Source organism: Chrysemys picta, chromosome 1 (assembly GCF_011386835.1).
Source record: "Chrysemys picta bellii isolate R12L10 chromosome 1, ASM1138683v2, whole genome shotgun sequence".
Lineage (NCBI taxonomy): Eukaryota > Metazoa > Chordata > Testudines > Emydidae > Chrysemys > Chrysemys picta.
Window position 1 is genome coordinate 136,386,628 of NC_088791.1, and position 16,938 is coordinate 136,403,565.

A 16,938-nucleotide genomic window follows, 5' to 3' on the forward strand; every position below is an offset into this window, starting at 1 on the left:
CTGACACATTAGCACCCTGGAAGCGATGACTTTACATGGGATGTTATTAACTTTAGCAGCACCGAGTGGGTTAATTGTGAATAGTAACTCTCTCTTCAGCTCTTTCAAGGCCAAAGCCACTGGGCCCTGCCCTTACTAACCCAGGTCCTCCAGAAGTGTTGGGTGCTGGCATAGTCCATCATAAACAGAGTTCTGCTGAAAATTACCTTTTCCACTTCAGAACATTTTACCAATTTTTTTTCCAAAATTCTTTTGTGCATATGGGTGAGTTTGAACCATTAAACACAGTAACCTTCCACTCCATAATTACAGCACAAGTCCCACATCTGAACCAAACCCTCCAATCAGATCTCTCGCTCAGCTTCCTCTAGCCAGGGATGGGCGCTCTCTCTTTCTGGCTTCACGTCCTGGACGGGGTTTCGTTCCTCAAAACCTTGTTGCATCAGTTTCACAAATTCTATTTACTTTAGTGGAACACGGAATGTCATTCCAATTCTTCCTATTTGCATTTGTCTCTGCATGCATGACAGCACAGTTCTCCATTTTGCTATTACTGGGTTCACCTTGTCTCCAGAATCTGTAAGAACCATGTGTGAGATACATATTGGTATGAGTTTTAAGAGTTGAACAACTTGTAACAGGTGAGGATGAAAGAAGGGGGCAAATTAAACCCTTTAGTTAACCCGAACGATTCTCCTACCAGGCTCTACACTGTTTCCTTAAAAGGGATTTATAGAACCTGCTCATGTTCCCCCAACAAAGCTGCTCTTTACTGGACAAGAAGCACTTGTAGTTACAGTACGACCGGAGCTCCTTTGCCCTCCCTGCAACCCTCACCCCCTTGCACGACCGTTACTCTATGTTAACCTGTGGGACTAAGGAGAAGACAGTAACTGGTCTCCATCACAGGAGATACTCACGCTGCAGTCTCATTATATGGAGTCTGATCCACCCAGTGCCACTGGCCTTCCTGTGCCTGATCTGTCAGACCAATATAGTAATTCGTATTTTGGAAGGCTGTAACAGTTCTTTTTATCCAATTTAAAATGAAATCCTGAAAAAAAATTACAAATTAATTGCCCACATTCAGTCATTGAGTTGACAGTAGTGGGCAGGAGTCCCTGTAGCACATGTATGCATGTGCATGAGAGAGAGAGAAGGTGATGGCTGGGAAATCCCAGGATTGAATGAACAGGGAGACTGAATTCCCAGCTCACCTTCAATAGACCCCAAATACCAGGGGCGCATGGGGTCTTCTAAAGATCTGAATGCTCAGCTCCCCAAAGAGTCTAATCCCCAGAGAGTTACCTGCTCAGTTCCTGTGTTGATCACCACCAAGTGGGAACTCATTCCTGTGCAGTTTGTCTCACTGTCACTCCAGTTCATGGTGTCTATAGAGAAGTAGTAGCAGCTGGACTGAAAGTGCTTCCAGCCCATGGGGCAGCATGTCCAGACTTGCCCTGAGGGAAGAGAAAGTCAAGGAGAAGAAATCGTAATAATGAGAGATGGAAAACTAGACTAGGCTAGAAGATGCGTTGTTAGAACATGTTAGCTCAGACAGTCAATAAACCCAGTGTAGACGAACGTGTTAGCTGACATCTAGAAAAAGGTAAAATGACTCAGTTAATGTTCAACCCCTTTCCTTGGGGAGACTCGTGAATAGTCTAATAGGCCCTCAAAGGTAGGGAATGTTTCCTCATCCCCATCCTGAAATAAGTTTCTTTTGCTCCCCTTTATCCCTCCCTCCTGTGACCACTCTCAGCTAACCCCTCCCTCTCCTTGTTGTTCACACTCTGCCTGGACTTGTAGAACGTCGCTATTTCTCCTCTTAGCCCTCACTCAGTCAATCTGTACAGACTTCATTTTGTTCCCATCCTCTCCCCCATACATCAGTCCCTCCGGCCCCGTGTTGATCCAGAGCTGGGTGTGAATCAGGCCCCTAACCCAGAACGATGATGCTGGGGTTAATCCCTCCCTCCCTCTCTCTCTTTCAGTGTCACTGACCTTTCTCCTCAGCTCTCCCCAGGACACAATGCCACTCTGCAGAACTCTGGGGCAGGGCCTTGTGCTCTTCACAGCCTCCAGTTCCCTTGAGTAGAGTGACTGGAAAACAAGAGAGGAAAAAAAGAGAAGGGATCCAACTCTATCCTCCTTCTCCCCTGCCTGGGTGCAACCTGATTTCTTCATCTCCTGGCCATGGACTGTCCCAATGTGGCTGTCCCTTTGTAAGCTTCCATTATTGTCACAAGTGCCAACAACCACCTTCCCTGGGACAATAGGGCAGCTCAGCTCTCTTCATATCACTGCTGGTGGTGGGGACCAGATATACTGATTGACCAGAATAAGCCAACTGATCTTAATCAGTATTGCAAAAAGAGTGTCTGACCCACAGGGGAAAGATCAGGGTGAATGTGGCTAGGCAACAGGTTATTAATACTGGTACCCCTCATCCAAGCAGTAGCAGATGTCAGGGCCTAGTAGGTTGGTTTCCCAATGGAGGAGAAATCAGTGGAGTCTGGGTATTTTCTTGCTGTAACTTATTGACACGACTCCTGTAACTGAGGTGGTCAGAAACGGCATTCACGCAAATGCGTCTTTCAGAACTCTGAGGCCACACAATGCCCATTTTCTAGAAGCAACTCTGCCCCTAGAATTGACTATAGTTAGAGAGATTAAAGCAGAGAGAAAACTCTTGCTTTTCCCCACAGCTCCCTGTGAAAGAACTGCCGAGGCTGGTGACATCACCAGGGGGTGTGGAGCTTCTTGGGAGTTGGTCAAGGTGATGTTGGAGAGTGGATCAAGAGAGAGACATCTGGGAATGGTGACAGGGCTGTCAAGGGAACCAGAAGTTGGAGGGTGTGGGGGTCAGACAGAAGGTTTGGCTAGACTTGCCTGGAGAGCTGGGCTAACTCAGGAAGGATTGAACCTGAGGAGGGAACCTGAAGATGCTGAGGGGAGCTCAGTTTGGTGTGTCCCTGGTCCCAGAAGCTCCCCTCATAGGTAGATTGTGGTGGGCTCTGGAGGAGAAAGATTCCTCAGAGAGAGTGAGGGACTCCATAAGCCATCCCAGTAACCCAGCAACAGGGGTTGGTGCTGAGCAGTGACACCAGACACGGGCAGGTCACAGCACAATCTGCCTGTATATTTGTAAATAATTAAGAAGCTCAAGACAGACTTACACAGACAAGGTAAGATGAGTGGTTTCTATGCATAAAACGATTTCTTTAATGCTTCCAATTCCATGTTAGATAATATTTGTTTTTGTTCTTGATAAATAAGATACTTTATTTTTGCTAACTTTATGACTAAGTCTGATATGGGCTACTAATTTATTTAGGCACCTGATTTCCACTTCTTGAAGTGTTGCTAGTTGAAAGGAGCGCGTAGAGGGTGAAGCAGCTTAAGAAATGCATTGAGTGATCTAATGGAGAAGCAGCAGTCTAGGGGTTACAGCAGAAATTTTTCATGGTTAGTTATAGCCCAAATGTTATGGTAGGTTGGAGTTAATTGAGCTGTCTCAGTGAGCAGAAAGATACATTCCATTTAAAACAAAAGTTGAGGCTTAAAAATAGACTAGTTGATCTCTCCATAGATATGTGACCGTATCCTCTGATGTGCTGCGCACCCTCAATTCCTACTGAAGTCAGTGAACTGATGGTGCACAGCACCTTCCAGGACTGTTAATGAGGATGATATCCTCACTGAGGACAAGTGCCCTAGACATGTTTAAAGATACTTGGATCATAAGTAAAAAAGTTATAAGAGATTAGAAATTACTTCTAGGAACTGGTGCCCCAGATGTAAAAGGCTCTGTATCTTGTTTCCCCTGAGCCATCCACTCTGCCTGAACTGGAGCCAAATTGGAACCAGTGTCCTGGAGCTGAAAGGCTGTGTATCCCATCCCCCAATCCGTTTGGGTCACCTGGACCCCACAAGCTGAAGCAGAACTGATGCTCTAGAAGGGAAGGGAAAGGCTCAGAACCCCATTTCCTGATCCCTCAACTTATCCAGTCTACATGACATAGAGTTGGATTAGAACTGATGCCCTGATAAGGCTCTAGATATTTTCCCCTGATCCTTCTGAGTATCTCACACCGTACCATTGCTAGTTAACATCCCTGATCCTCTGGACATTTATCACGCACCTCCTCCCACTGCCAAATCCTTCCCTCATATCCCAGACATACTTTTCTCAAGTGACCATATTGCTCCCTGCCCATTTCTAATCTTGTCCAGCCACTCACCTTTCCCCCTTTGCCAGCCAAACAAGGACTGTTCCCAACAATATATTCTTCAGGGCTTTCTCCGGGCCCAAACCTTTGGGCTCCCACCCTGTCCTCAAGAAGACTCTTCCACAGTCTAACAAACACCTCTGCTGGGAATTGTTTCCTGATTGTCCAGCAGGATATTTTCCTCTTTGCTTAATTTTATCTCCTTTATTCCCAGTTCTCCTCCCTCAGGCATCCTCCTCAAACAATTCCTCTCCCTCTTGGATAATCAACCAGTATATACTTACCAATGAGGGCAATGAGGAGAGAGACACACAGCAACAGCAACAGTGCTGAGACCAACCACAGGAATCGCCACGTGGGCTTCTGGAGTGCACTCTGCGCCGTGCTCTTCTCTGGAGGTACTAAAGGCAAAGAAACCCTTAGCCCCCAAAACAGTCAGTTCTGTTGACAGTAGCCCTGTCTGCTAGATGTGAGCAGCTGAATGAAAAACTTCATGCAGAGACCAAATATCAACCCTTATTCAAGAGTTAAAATGATCTTAGAGATAGGACCAATTAGAACTCTGGGTGATGACCCCTCTGTTGAAGCTCAAATTCCAAGCCAAACTCCCCAACTCAAGCCCCTATAGTGAGCAAATATTCCAATCACAGGTATTGGGGACTGAGGTTATGTGTTTGAGGGGCATGGTGGATGGAAAGCTGGCTAGATCGTCAGGCTCAATGGGTAGTGATCAACGGCTCGATGTCTAGTTGGCAGCCAGTATCAAGCGGAGTACCTCAGGGGTCTGTCCTGGGGCTGATTTTGTTCAACATCTTCATTAATGATCTGGATGATAGGATGAATTGCACCCTCAGCAAGTTCATGGATGGCCTAGACAAATTGGAAGTGACCTAGACAATTCAGAGTGACCTAGACAAATTGGAGGATTGGGCTAAAAGAAATCTGATGAGGTTCAACAAGGACAAGTGCAGAGTCCTGTACTTAGGTCAGAAGAATCCCATGCACTGCTACAGGATGGGGACCTACTGGCTAAGCGGCAGTTCTGAAGAAAATGACCTGGGGATTACAGTGGACGAGAAGCTGGATATGAGTCAACAGTGTGTCCTTGTTGCCAAGAAGGCTAATGGCATATTGGGCTGCATTAGTAGGAGCATGGCCAGCAGATCAAGGGAAGTAATTATTCTCCTCTATTTGGCACTGGTGAGGCCACATCTGTAGAAACCCCTAGCCCCCAAAACACATTCTGTAGTGGAGGGACCAAAACTGGATGCAATCCAGTTTTGGTCCCTCCACTACAGAAAGGATATAGACAAATTGGAGAGAGTCCAGCGGAGGGCAATGAAAATGATTAGGGGGTTGGGGCACTTGACTTATGAGGAGAGGCTGGGGGAACTGGGCTTATTTAGTCGGCAGAAGAGAAGAGCAGAATTTAGGGACACTAGGCAGCCCAGAGTTGTTAGCCAGTCTGGGAGTTTGAGAATCAGGGAGAACCACAGGATGGTCTATCTGTGTCCAGCTGCCTTGCTAAAGAATCCTTTCTAGATACAATACATCTAAGTCCTGTCTCTTCCCTACTGTGAGGTATCAGGGAGGTGACAGAGGAGGGAGGGGAATGGGTCACACACAGAGGGAAGGAGAGGGAAACACTCACTGAGGGGCTGGCTGCTCCAGGTCTCAGTAAGGAGCACTGGAGGCACACAGGGGCATGGAGAATAAGGGAGGGGATTGGAGGCAGCATCACTCATTGCAGGAGAAGAGTAAAGTAGCTGGAGTGCTAATATCTGGTGAAGGTCCCTTGAGAGGCTGTAATAGTTTAAGTTTGGGTCTAGAGAGACTCAATTTTTTTTCCTTGTTCAGTTTGTAATTCTCAAGTCACCCAATAGCAGCAGCAGCAGCAGGGTAACAGGGTCAGAAGCAAGGCTCTTGATAGTGCACTCTGTTGAGAAAGTGTATATATCATTCCTAAAATACACAGTGAGTACACTGATAGTTACTGGGGCTGGTTGAAAATTGTCCATTGAAACTTTTTTTTTTTTAAATAGAAAATTGGTTTTTTGACAAAACAAAAATGGTCACGGGTAGTGTCTGCTTTCATTTTCTGAGGGAAAAAAAACATTTTCTCCTCAGCTCCCACTAGCTGTTACACTGTCAGTGCAGGGCTGCCCAGAGGATTCAGGGGGCCTGGGGCAAAGCAATTTTGGGGGCCCCTTCCATAAAAAAAAGTTGCAATACTATAGAATACTATATTCTGCGGCCCCTGGGCAAATTGCCCCACTTGTACGTCCCCCCCCATCCGGGCAGCCCTGGGAAAAATAAACATTTAAAAACCTTCCACATCTTGGCACAAACCCAGTTTTGAGAAAACTTCTTTTCAAGTCACCTTTACAAGGTATCACTGGTTCTCAGCATCAGCTAGTGCTAAAAGGGTTGGACAAATATTTTCCGTCAAAACTTTTTTTGGATCGAAAACTAGGGGTTTTTAAAAAGCAGAAAAAAATCACGGACAATGTCTGCTTTCCTTCAAAATTTGTTGTGGTTTTTTTAATTGAAAAGCTGAAATTAGTCTGCCAAAACCTGAACATGGTTTGGGGTTTCAGAAGTGTGTGGCCAAATATTTGCTGCTTGCTGTGTTTGATTATTTAAAGAAACAATAAAAAAATCCAGCTTAAAAAAAATCCAAAACTTTTGAACCACCTCAGCTTGTGACCAAACGCCTGAGCCCATCCAGTCAGAGATTTTTCCAGCTTTCTGATACTCTGCTGGCTTCCTTGACTCATATCTGTCTCCATAACTTTGGGTTCATTTAGGTTAGAACATAAGAATGGCCATACTGGGTCAGACCAAAGGTCCATCCAGCCCAGTATCCTGTCTACTGACAGTGGCCAATGCCAAGTGCCCCAGAGGGCGTGAATCTAACAGGTAATGATCAAGTGATCTCTCTCCTGCCATCCATCTCCCCCTCTGACAAACAAAGGCTAGGGACACCATTCCTTACAGATCCTGGCTAATAGCCATTAATGGACTTAACCTCCATGAATTTATCTGTTTCCTAGAGACTGGCTCCATGGGGTCCCTCACAAACTGGAGACGGTTACTGTGGGTTTGTCTTTAGTATAGCTTATGTACATACTCCACAAACTGAGCATTTGAGCTTGTTCCAGAATCTGGGATGAGCCTATGTTGTGAAAACTGAAATGCTCAAAATAGCACATGCATGTGAATGGACACATGGTGCTAAAATTAAATTAACCCAGGGGTTCTCAAACTGGGGGTCAGGACCCTTTGGGGGGGTCACAAGGTTATTACTGGGGGTCGCGAGCTGTCAGCCTCCACCTCAAACCCCGCTTTGCCTTCAGCATTTATAATAGTGTTAAATATATTTTAAAGTGTTTTTAATTTATAAGGGGGGATTGCACTCAGAGGTTTGCTATGTGAAAGGGGTCACCAGTACAAAAGTTTGAGAACCACTGAATTAACCCCTCTGGAGCCTTGGGGAATGCAGGGGAGGGGGGGGTCTCCCTTGGTAGGGTTGGGAAGGAGGTAGATGGTGTAGGATATTGCTCTTCTCATGTGATCCCTCCCCCATGGCTCTCTTGGCTCTATCACTGTTAATCTAAAGTGGCTAATTTTAAATTAAGCTACCCTCCCCTGACATGAATTTCCCCATGGCACTGAAATTAAATGTAGACTATAATTTGGCATTTGAGAAGTGAAAGGGATGGTAGCCCTAAGGGGAAAGATAACAGCTTGGCTCTTTGTGTTAAATAGCTGTCTGCAAGCCTCAAACTGCTGAATGAGCTTTAGGGTAGGGAAGGCTGTGCCTCCCGCAGGGCCGGCTCTGGCTTTTTTGCCGCCCCAAGCAAAAAAAAAACAACAAAAACCTGCGGGGCGGCTGGAAAAAAATAATAAACCTGAGGCGCTCCTCTGGGAGATGAAGTCCTAGACAGTGAGTCATATGCACAACTGCTTAATCAAAAGAGACCCTATAGAAAATAATCCAGATCTAGTGGTTTTCTTTTCATGAGAAAAATGGACAAGAAATACAGTGAAAATGTTTGTAATGGCCATCAAAGGGACTTCTCTGGCCATTATGAAAACTGGTGCATAACTCACCCAATTAACATGGAGGAAAGGGGACTGAGACTTAACTGGCACGTAGGAATTCTCCTTAATTCCACAAGCAGCAGGCTGTGCTGCGGAAGCTGATGAATCTGGGTTCTACCTCTGATGTTGGTATGAAATGCCAAATGGCCAGATGCAGCAGAGTGACCACCATCAAGTCCTGGTTGGCTATGGATTTGTTGCAAAAAATCTAGGGTGTGGAAAGCTTTAGTTCTCTGTTCCCTGCAGCTAACATGGAGCTGGAATACCTGAAGAGACGTGCTCAGTCTATGCTTGGAGCTGGGGTGTGATTCCCGCCGCCTTCCTCTCTCTCGGAGCCTCAGCGCGCTGCGTGCAGGAGCTGCCCTGGCCCCTGGACAGCGCTGCAGCAGCGTGGTTCCAGCGGGACCGGAGCTTGCAGCCCCATCTCCTTACCACACGGCTCTGACTCAGTGGGAGGAGCTCAGGCCCCGCCGGAGCTACGCCGCTGCAGCACTGAGGCGCCGGGGGATGGGGGAAGGCAGAGGCAGGGCCGGGGGCCCCTGTGGGGTCCGGGGCCTGGGGCAAATTGCCCCATTTCCCCCCCCCCCCGGAGGCCCTGTACACTGTGCTCATTAACTGGGGGCGTGTGGTTGTGTCTATGCATGATCTTTGCAGGGAAGATCAGGAGGCCTCCTCCTCTGGAAGATTTTTAAATCCCTGACTCCGCTCCCTTCTGCCCCATTCCAAAGGTAAAATAGTGATTGTTCCGATGCACTTTTATAAGCCCTTTGGATAAGTCATCTCTGGCAGGATCTACCTACCTTCATATCTATCACTGTGGCGGTATCTGAGTGGCTGGCTCAGCAGTAGACAAAAAGGAAGTAAAACTTCTCCATCAGAGGCAGGGAAAACACCCCAATATTCTCTTCCCTCTGGTGCTGACATTTTAATATGCAGCTCCTGAGAGCCCCCTCCAGCACATTGTCCTATTTAGGAGTTTCCAAGCTTCTCAAGGAGGATGTTGGGGGTTCTCTTCCATTGCACCATGGATAGCTGGGCAACATGAAACTCACCCCCATCAGTCTTTGACGGTCCCCTGGAGCAGTTGCCATTGCAGTGGAGCTGCTGGGTAGTTATTTGCTGCCTCCTTCTTCCCATCTTCCTGTGTCTCTGCCAGTTGTCTGTCTAGTACCAGCCCCACTCATGGGAGGCCCTCACTATACCACTCTACACACACCAGAACATTCTGCAGAGAATCCTGGGAATGTGGCTAGAAGACAGGCACCCTATGTTCAGCTTTGTTGTCACTGACCATGGGGTCAACATGACCAAAGTAATTATCCATGAGCACTAGAGCAGCAGCCAGCACTTTAGTCACACCCCTTATCTTCTAATCACTCACCCAAGTCATCTAGAGAGACCCTGACTCTGTGAGAGACAACACTGCAATAGCATTGGTGGATATTTCCAGGGGCAGATTTACCATGAAACACAGTGCTCTGGCATGGGGCCCCCCAACAACAGGGGGCCCCAGGGCCAGGCACTCAGGCAGCTCAGCACTGGTGCACCCCCTGTGGGGGGGCTGCTCCACGGGAGAGGGGCTGTGGGGATAGAAGCTGTGGGGAGCAGGAGAGCAGGGAGGGAGGCTCACCCACAGCCTCAGAGGAGCAGGCAGGAGGTGTGGGTGGCGGGAGCACTGGGAACGGAGAGAAGCAGCGATTTGAAGGGGAAGCCACCGCTTCTCTCCAGCTGCGTGGCTGCCCCTGCTCCTCCTGAGTCCTCCAGCCCGTGCTTGCAGGGCCAGATTCAGAAAGGGGATGGGGCTTTAGGGGCTGCAGCCCAGGTCTCCGAGGCCCACTTAGCCCTGGGCTGCAGCCCCTAAAGCCCTTGTGTTCCAGCCCTGCCTAGCGGGAGGTGGGGGGCGGAGGCTGCTCCGAGAATTGCAGCCCATGGGAGCTGCAGGGGGTGGTGCCTGCGGGGCAAGCACAGGGCTGCACGGAGCCACCTGAACTCCCCGCACCTGCACCCTCTGCACCAAATGGGAGCTGCCCCAGGTAAGTGCTCCGCACCCCAATCCCCTGCCCCAGCCCTGATCCCCCTCCCGCACCCTAACTCCAGGCCAGACCCCCCCATCCCCAGCCTGTTCCTGCACCCTAACTCCCTCCCAGACCCTGTACCCCAACCATCAGCCCCCTCCTGCACCCTAACTCCCACCCAGACCCTGCACCGCCAGCCCCAGCCCGCTTCCACACCCTAACTTCCTCCTACACCCTGCATCTCAACCCTGAGCACCCTCCCAAACCCTAACTCCCACCCAAACCCTGCACCCCCAGCCCTGAGCCCCAGGTGGAGAATGCAGGAAAAAAATGAAAAATGCGAGGTAGGGCCCCCAAAATGAAGCTGAGCACAGGGCCCCACTAACTCTAAATCTGCCACTGGATATTTCTACGGCTCTCTGAAAGTAATGTACTAGCTATGATCAATCCAGGGTCCCTTAGGCACCCCCCACGTTACTGGCAGCAGTGTTTGAGCATGCCCTGGAACCTCCCAATGTTCACCTGCAAGAGCAGACTCATCAAATGCCTTTGGAACAGGACATGGGGGAAAATTAAACTAGCACTCGCTCATCTTGACAGGAGCACGAGTGAGGGCAGGAGGAACATCTGAGTACAGTACATCCGAGCCTCAATGACAGCACAATGTCAGTGAGTCAGTCACCTCAACTGTGCATGCATGTCTGGCTTCTGTGACTCCTTTCCTGAAGCAGGCAGGGAAAGACCCCAGGCAGTTCTCTGTCAAGGCAGCTGAGGTTGGCAAATCTGAGGGCAGAGCTGCAAAGTCAGATTGCAAATATCCTTGACAGCACTGAATACGTGTATATAACCCTGCCACATCGTGGGGTTGTGCTCAAGGACTTGCAGCTTGGGATGGAGACCCACAGGGCAGAGCAATTTCTATATCCAAATAAATATGGACCAGCCTGCACCTCCTCCCTATATGGTACTCCCTTCTATTCCTGCTGATCCACACACGCTTGTCATCTCCCTATAGATCCTTCTTGCACATTCCGCTTTGTGCTTTCTCCCATGCAGCTTCTGACTTGTGGATTGTTTTCAGTCTGCCTCAGGTTCCACTGCCTTCCTCTAGAAACCCCTCCTAACTTCTCCTCCTTTATGGTCGTGCTACATGTTGCTGCTTCTGAAGTATTCTTCCTTACATTGCTGTTTGTCTTGTCTTCACCTGTAGCGTGTTCAGAGCAGCGACCAGGCCAGTTAGGCTGTAAGGTCATTGGGGCAGGGAACATCTCTGATGTTTGTAAAGTGCCTAGTAAATTTGCATAATTATATACAACATTTGTTAATAGCAATAACAATTTTCAATTTTTGATCATTAAATGTTAGTTACTTTTCAGCAGAGATAGGCATGAGGCACAAAACTGGATCCAGTTTCAGATCTCAGATATTTAAAGTCTCCAGGGATTTGGTTCAAGCCCATCTCTTCTACTCAGCCTTTGTTTCCTTCTTCTCTCAGTTCTATTCTTCTCTAGAGCTGGGCAAAAATTTTTGGATGACAGTTTATTCACCAAAAAATGCTGTTTCAGTCTAACAAAAAATATTGATTAATTTAATATATTTTTTTCAGGGAGCTAGATTCAGAAGGGGACTAGGATACTGTGACGTTGCACTCTATATAATTTAATGAAAATATGCTAATCAGTGTGAATATAATATAACTGGAATATGCTGCATGCAAAAGGTCTCTTGAAAGGTATCATGACAAAGTTTATAATCTACTGAGTGTGGTCATCCTATTTGTATAAATGTATCATTCTTGTATCTGAAACTAGACATATGAAATAGAACTCTGAGGGCCTATTGTAATTATGCAAAGTGTGGGCCATTAATGGTGGTTTGGAAACTTGATGGCTCCCATCAACCAGGAGAATTGACTGTGGATGGCTCTGTTTGCTTGCAGGCCTTCCTTTGAGTCAGGCTGGGAGGAATGAAGGGTTGGGGTCTCACAGGGTGAGATTTTATCTGTATTCAGTTTTCTTACTGTATTAGGCATAGACTTGTAACTTACTTTGTTCTGTCTGTTATCACTTGGAACCACTTAAATCCTACTTTTTGTATTTAATAAAATCACTTTTTACTTATTAATTAACCCAGAGTATGTATTAATACCTGGGGGGCGGGGGGGGGGGGGGGGGGGAAAGCTGTGCATATCTTTCTATCAGTGTTATAGAAGGCGAACAATTTATGAGTTTACCCTGTATAAGCTTTATACAGGATAAAACGGATTTATTTGGGGTTTGGACCCCATTGGGAGTTGGGCATCTGAGTGTCTGAGACAAGAACACTTTTTAAACTGCTTTCAGTTAAGCCTGCAGTTTGTGGGACGTGGTTCAAACCTGGATCTGTGTTTGTAGCTGGCAAGCGTGTCTGGGCACAACCAGGCAGGGTTCTGGAGTCCCAAGCTGGCAAAGAAAGCAAGGGCAGTAGTAGTCTTGGCACATCAGTTGGCAGCCCCAAGGGGGTTTCTGTGATCCAACCCATCACAGGTACCATTCACAAAACAGCCAGCAGAGGAGGTGCCCCCTTATAACCTTTGGATCAGTGGTTAGGGCACTCACCCTTGGACATGGAAGACCCATATCTGACTTGCTGTTTGAGAACAGGGAGTTGATCCCAGCCTCTCCCTCTCCTAACCATCCGGCTCGTCAGGGATGGGTGTCTCACTTGTCCCTGTTGAAACTGTTTCAGTTTGTATAAAGAACTAACTAGTACTTATTGATAGGGACTTGAACTTAGGGTTGCCCCTTGCCAGGGGAGTCCCCTCACAACGGGGCAATCATGTATTCTAGGAGTAGAGTTCTTTTCAGTCTCTCCTGCAGAAACTCTTCCTCTTTGTGAAAAACACACAGTCATTAGACCAGACTGAGAAAATGACTCTACAGCTTAATGGTTAGGGTAAACATGAGGGGATGCAACCAAGGTTCAAATACCTGTTGTAGAGAGGAAATTGAATCTCGGTCTCCCACCTCTCAGGTGAGTGCCCTAAGAACTACGCTGAAGGAGGGGGCACCACCAACTCCACCTGTTTTATGCACCTAGCCCTTTAAAAAAATGCCCAGAAACAAAACATTTAGCTCAACCTGATAGGAACTTCTGTCGACTTTTACAATTTACTGAAAATTTCAAAAAATGGATTCATTTTGACCCAAACTGATTTTTTTTCAGATCTGCCAGTGAACCAAAAAAACCCCGAGTTATTCACCCAATTCAATTCTGCACCCAATCCGGGCAGATTACGTGCCCCTGCATTCAATGCTGGCTCTCATGATGGGTACAGAGGACAGGCAGCCATCATGAAATCTCTGCTCTGGGTTCTCCTCCCTGCCTGCCCCTGAGATACTGCAGGTCCTGTCTGTACTCTGGAAAAGCCCTGACAACAGTATGTTTAATTGCTGTCACTGCCCCTCTTCTAGGCAACGTAACGTTCCTTGGGCCCCTGACTCTTTTAGCTACCAACATCTTGGTGGGTACAGACTTCAATACCATATCTCCTCCTTGTGGGCTCTCCTAATTCTATTGCTGGTATGACCCCATCCATTATCCTTCACATCTTAACCTTGCTCTGAGCTGTTCCAGCCACACACACACAGGGTGTGTCCCTAGAGATCCCCCTCTCTGTATCTCAGCCCTTTGTCTCTATGTGGATATGCAAGTGAGGTTCTGAAATGATCTAACCTCTAATGCCCTCAGTGCATCTCCTCTGGAGATTTCCCTCCCTGAATCTCTTTCAGATCCATAACTTTTTTCTTGATCCCCTGTACCCTAGAAATTTCCCTTCATCACTGCCCAGGTATTGGCAAAAATCTCATCTATACCAACATTATCTCAGGGTCAGATGGCAGCCAGTGACCTACAGGGGAAAGGCTCTAACAAGCAGCTTCCTGATTCCCCTGAGCCAGACTCTGCCCCTAGCCTAGGGCTAGATGGGAAACGGTGCCGCAAAAGTGAAAGTCTCCATAGCCCATTCCCCTAAATAGTCTGTAGTTTACCTTTGGTCTCTGCAGGTGGTGGTGGAGCATTCTTGAACTTTACCTCAGCATAAGTAACTTCTGATGCCATTTGGAGATTGTTGCCGACCCCTCTTCTTTATATATTTATATTGTTATTGCATTTAGAATTGATCTTTTAATTCCCTAAAGCCACAGGCCAGTCATGGAGTCATTCCCATCTGGAGTGTCTGCCACCCCTTCTCCCACCTGTCAGAAGAGGAGAGACAGGGAGAGGAAAGCACCTAAGATGAGCTGGGAGGTGCTGGAGATGGAGATATATCCCAGACAGCTCTTGGACCTCTTCACTCAGAAAATCAGCCTGGGCTTTTCTCCTCATGGGTTTAAGTAAATGAAAAACAGGAACCTCGTGGCTGAGAGAGAAGTTGCATCCCCCACTGCTAATAAACATACACACGCAGTCATTTCTCAACCACTAGGGTTTAATTTTCTGTCTTTATGCAGTGGTGTTGTTCTACAGATACCACAGAATATGTTCTGAGAACAACCCCCTGTCAGAGAAGGCTTCCCTCCACTCCTGTCTTGCTGAGTAAGACACGCCCCCTGCAGGTCACTGAAACTGAAATCCACTCAGCTCAGGGGCTTCTTAGTTAACAGAGACTTTCCCAGCACCCAGTATTCAGTCTTTCTGGGAGTCTAAATCCCAAATAAATCCCTTTTTCTCTGTATAAAGCGTATACAGGGTAAACTCATAAATTGTCCGCCCTCTATAACACTGATAGAGAGATATGTACAGTTATTTGCTTCCCCAGGTATTAATTACTTACTCTGGGTTAATTAATCATAGAATCATAGAATATCAGGGTTGGAAGGGACTTCAGGAGGTCATCTAGTCCAACCCCCTGCTTAAAGCAGGACCAATCCCCAACTAAATCATCCCAGCCAGGGCTTTGTCAAGCCTGATATTAAAAACATCTAAGGAAGGAGATTCCACCACCTCCCTAGGTAACCCATTCCGGTTCTTCACCACCCTCATAATGAAAACAATTTTCCTAATATCCAACCTAAACCTCCCCCACTGAAACTTGAGACCATTATTCCTTGATGAGTCTCGGCAGTCTCTCCATTACTCCATGTTCTGTCATCTGCTACCACTGAGAACAGTCTAGATTCATCCTCTTTGGTACCCCCTTTCAGGTAATTGAAAGCAGCTATCAAATCCCCCCTCATTCTTATCTTCTGCAGACCAAATAATCCCAGTTCCCTCAGCCTCTCCCCATAAGTCATGTGCTGTAGCCCCCTAATAATTTTTGTTGCCCTCCGCTGGACTCTTTCCAATTTTTCCACATCCTTCTTGTAGTGTGGGGCCCAAAACTGGACACAGTACTCCAGATGAGGCCTCACCAATGCTGAATAGAGGGGAATGATCATGTCCCTCGATCTGCTGGTAATGCCCCTACTTATACAGCCCAAAATGCTGTTAGCCTTCTTGGCAACAAGGGCACACTGTTGATTTATATCCAGCTTCTCATCCACTAAAACCCCTAGGTCCTTTTCTGCAGAACTGCTGCCTAGCCACTCGGTCCCTAGTCTGTAGCAGTGCATGGGATTCTTCCATCCTAAGTGCAGGACTCTGCACTTGTCCTTGTTGAACCTCATCAGATTTCTTTTGGCCCAATCCTCTAATTTGTCTAGGTCCCTCTTTATCCTATCCCTACCCTTCAGTGTATCTACCACTCCTCCCAGTTTAGTGTCATCTGCAAACTTGCTGAGAGTGCAGTCCATGCCATCCTCCAGATCCTTAATGAAGATATTGAACAAAAATGGCCCCAGGACTGACCCTTGGGGCACTCCGCTTGATACTGGCTGCCAAGTAGACATGGAGCCATTGATCAATATCCATTGAGCCCGATGATCTAGCCAGCTTTCTATCCACCTTATAGTCCATTCATCCAGCCATACTTCTTTAACTTGCTGGCAAGAATACTGTGGGAGACCGTATCAAAAGCTTTGCTAAAGTCAAGCCCACTGCTTTCCCCTCATCCACAGAGCCAGTTATCTCATCATAGAAGGCAATTAGGTTAGTCAGGCATGACTTGCCCTTGGTGAATCCATGTTGACTGTTCCTGATCACTTTCCTCTTCTCAAAGTGCTTCAAAATGGTTTCCTTGAGGACCTGCTCCATGATTTTTCCAGGGACTGAGGTGAGGCTGACTGGCCTGTAGTTCCCCGGATCCTCCTTCTTCCCTTTTTTAAAGATGGGCACTTCATTAGCCTTTTTCAGTCATCTGGGACCTCCCCCGATCGCCATAAGTTTTCAAAGATAATGGCCAATGGCTCTGCAATCACATCCACCAACTCCTTTAGCACCCTCGGGTGCAGTGCTTCTGGCCCCATGGACTTGTGCTCGTCCAGCTTTTCTAAATAGTCCTGAACCACTTCTTTCTCCACAGAGGGCTGGTCACCTCCTTCCCAGGCTGTGCTGCCCAGTGCAGTAGTCTGGGAGCTCACCTTGTTCGTGAAGACAGAGGTGAAAAAAGCATTGAGTACATTAGCTTATCCACATCCTCTGTCACTAGGTTGCCTCCCCCATTCAGTAAG

General features: G+C 47.4%; 1 protein-coding gene across 1 annotated transcript; it reads right to left on the minus strand.

The window, feature by feature from the left end:
* Positions 1-205: 205 nt before the first annotated feature.
* On the minus strand, positions 206-14,722 carry LOC101953278 (C-type lectin domain family 4 member E-like). The gene is made up of 6 exons (XM_065597369.1): positions 14,380-14,722; positions 4,517-4,633; positions 2,005-2,103; positions 1,309-1,460; positions 921-1,054; positions 206-577 (listed from the first exon to the last, which is right to left on the minus strand). The coding sequence occupies exons 1-6, from the start codon at positions 14,447-14,449 to the stop codon at positions 427-429; spliced, it is 723 nt and encodes a 240-aa protein (XP_065453441.1). The 5' UTR covers positions 14,450-14,722; the 3' UTR covers positions 206-426.
* Positions 14,723-16,938: the final 2,216 nt, after the last annotated feature.

Bases quoted from the DNA above. Each gene is read 5' to 3' on its own strand.
- LOC101953278 (XM_065597369.1), bottom strand. From the start codon at position 14,449: ATGGCATCAGAAGTTACTTATGCTGAGGTAAAGTTCAAGAATGCTCCA. The intron at 1,055-1,308 runs GTAACTCTCTGG...ATTTTTTTTCAG, and splicing joins TCAACACAGGAACTGAGCAG to GATTTCATTTTAAATTGGAT. The intron at 578-920 runs GTGAGTATCTCC...TGGTTCTTACAG, and splicing joins CCATATAATGAGACTGCAGC to ATTCTGGAGACAAGGTGAAC.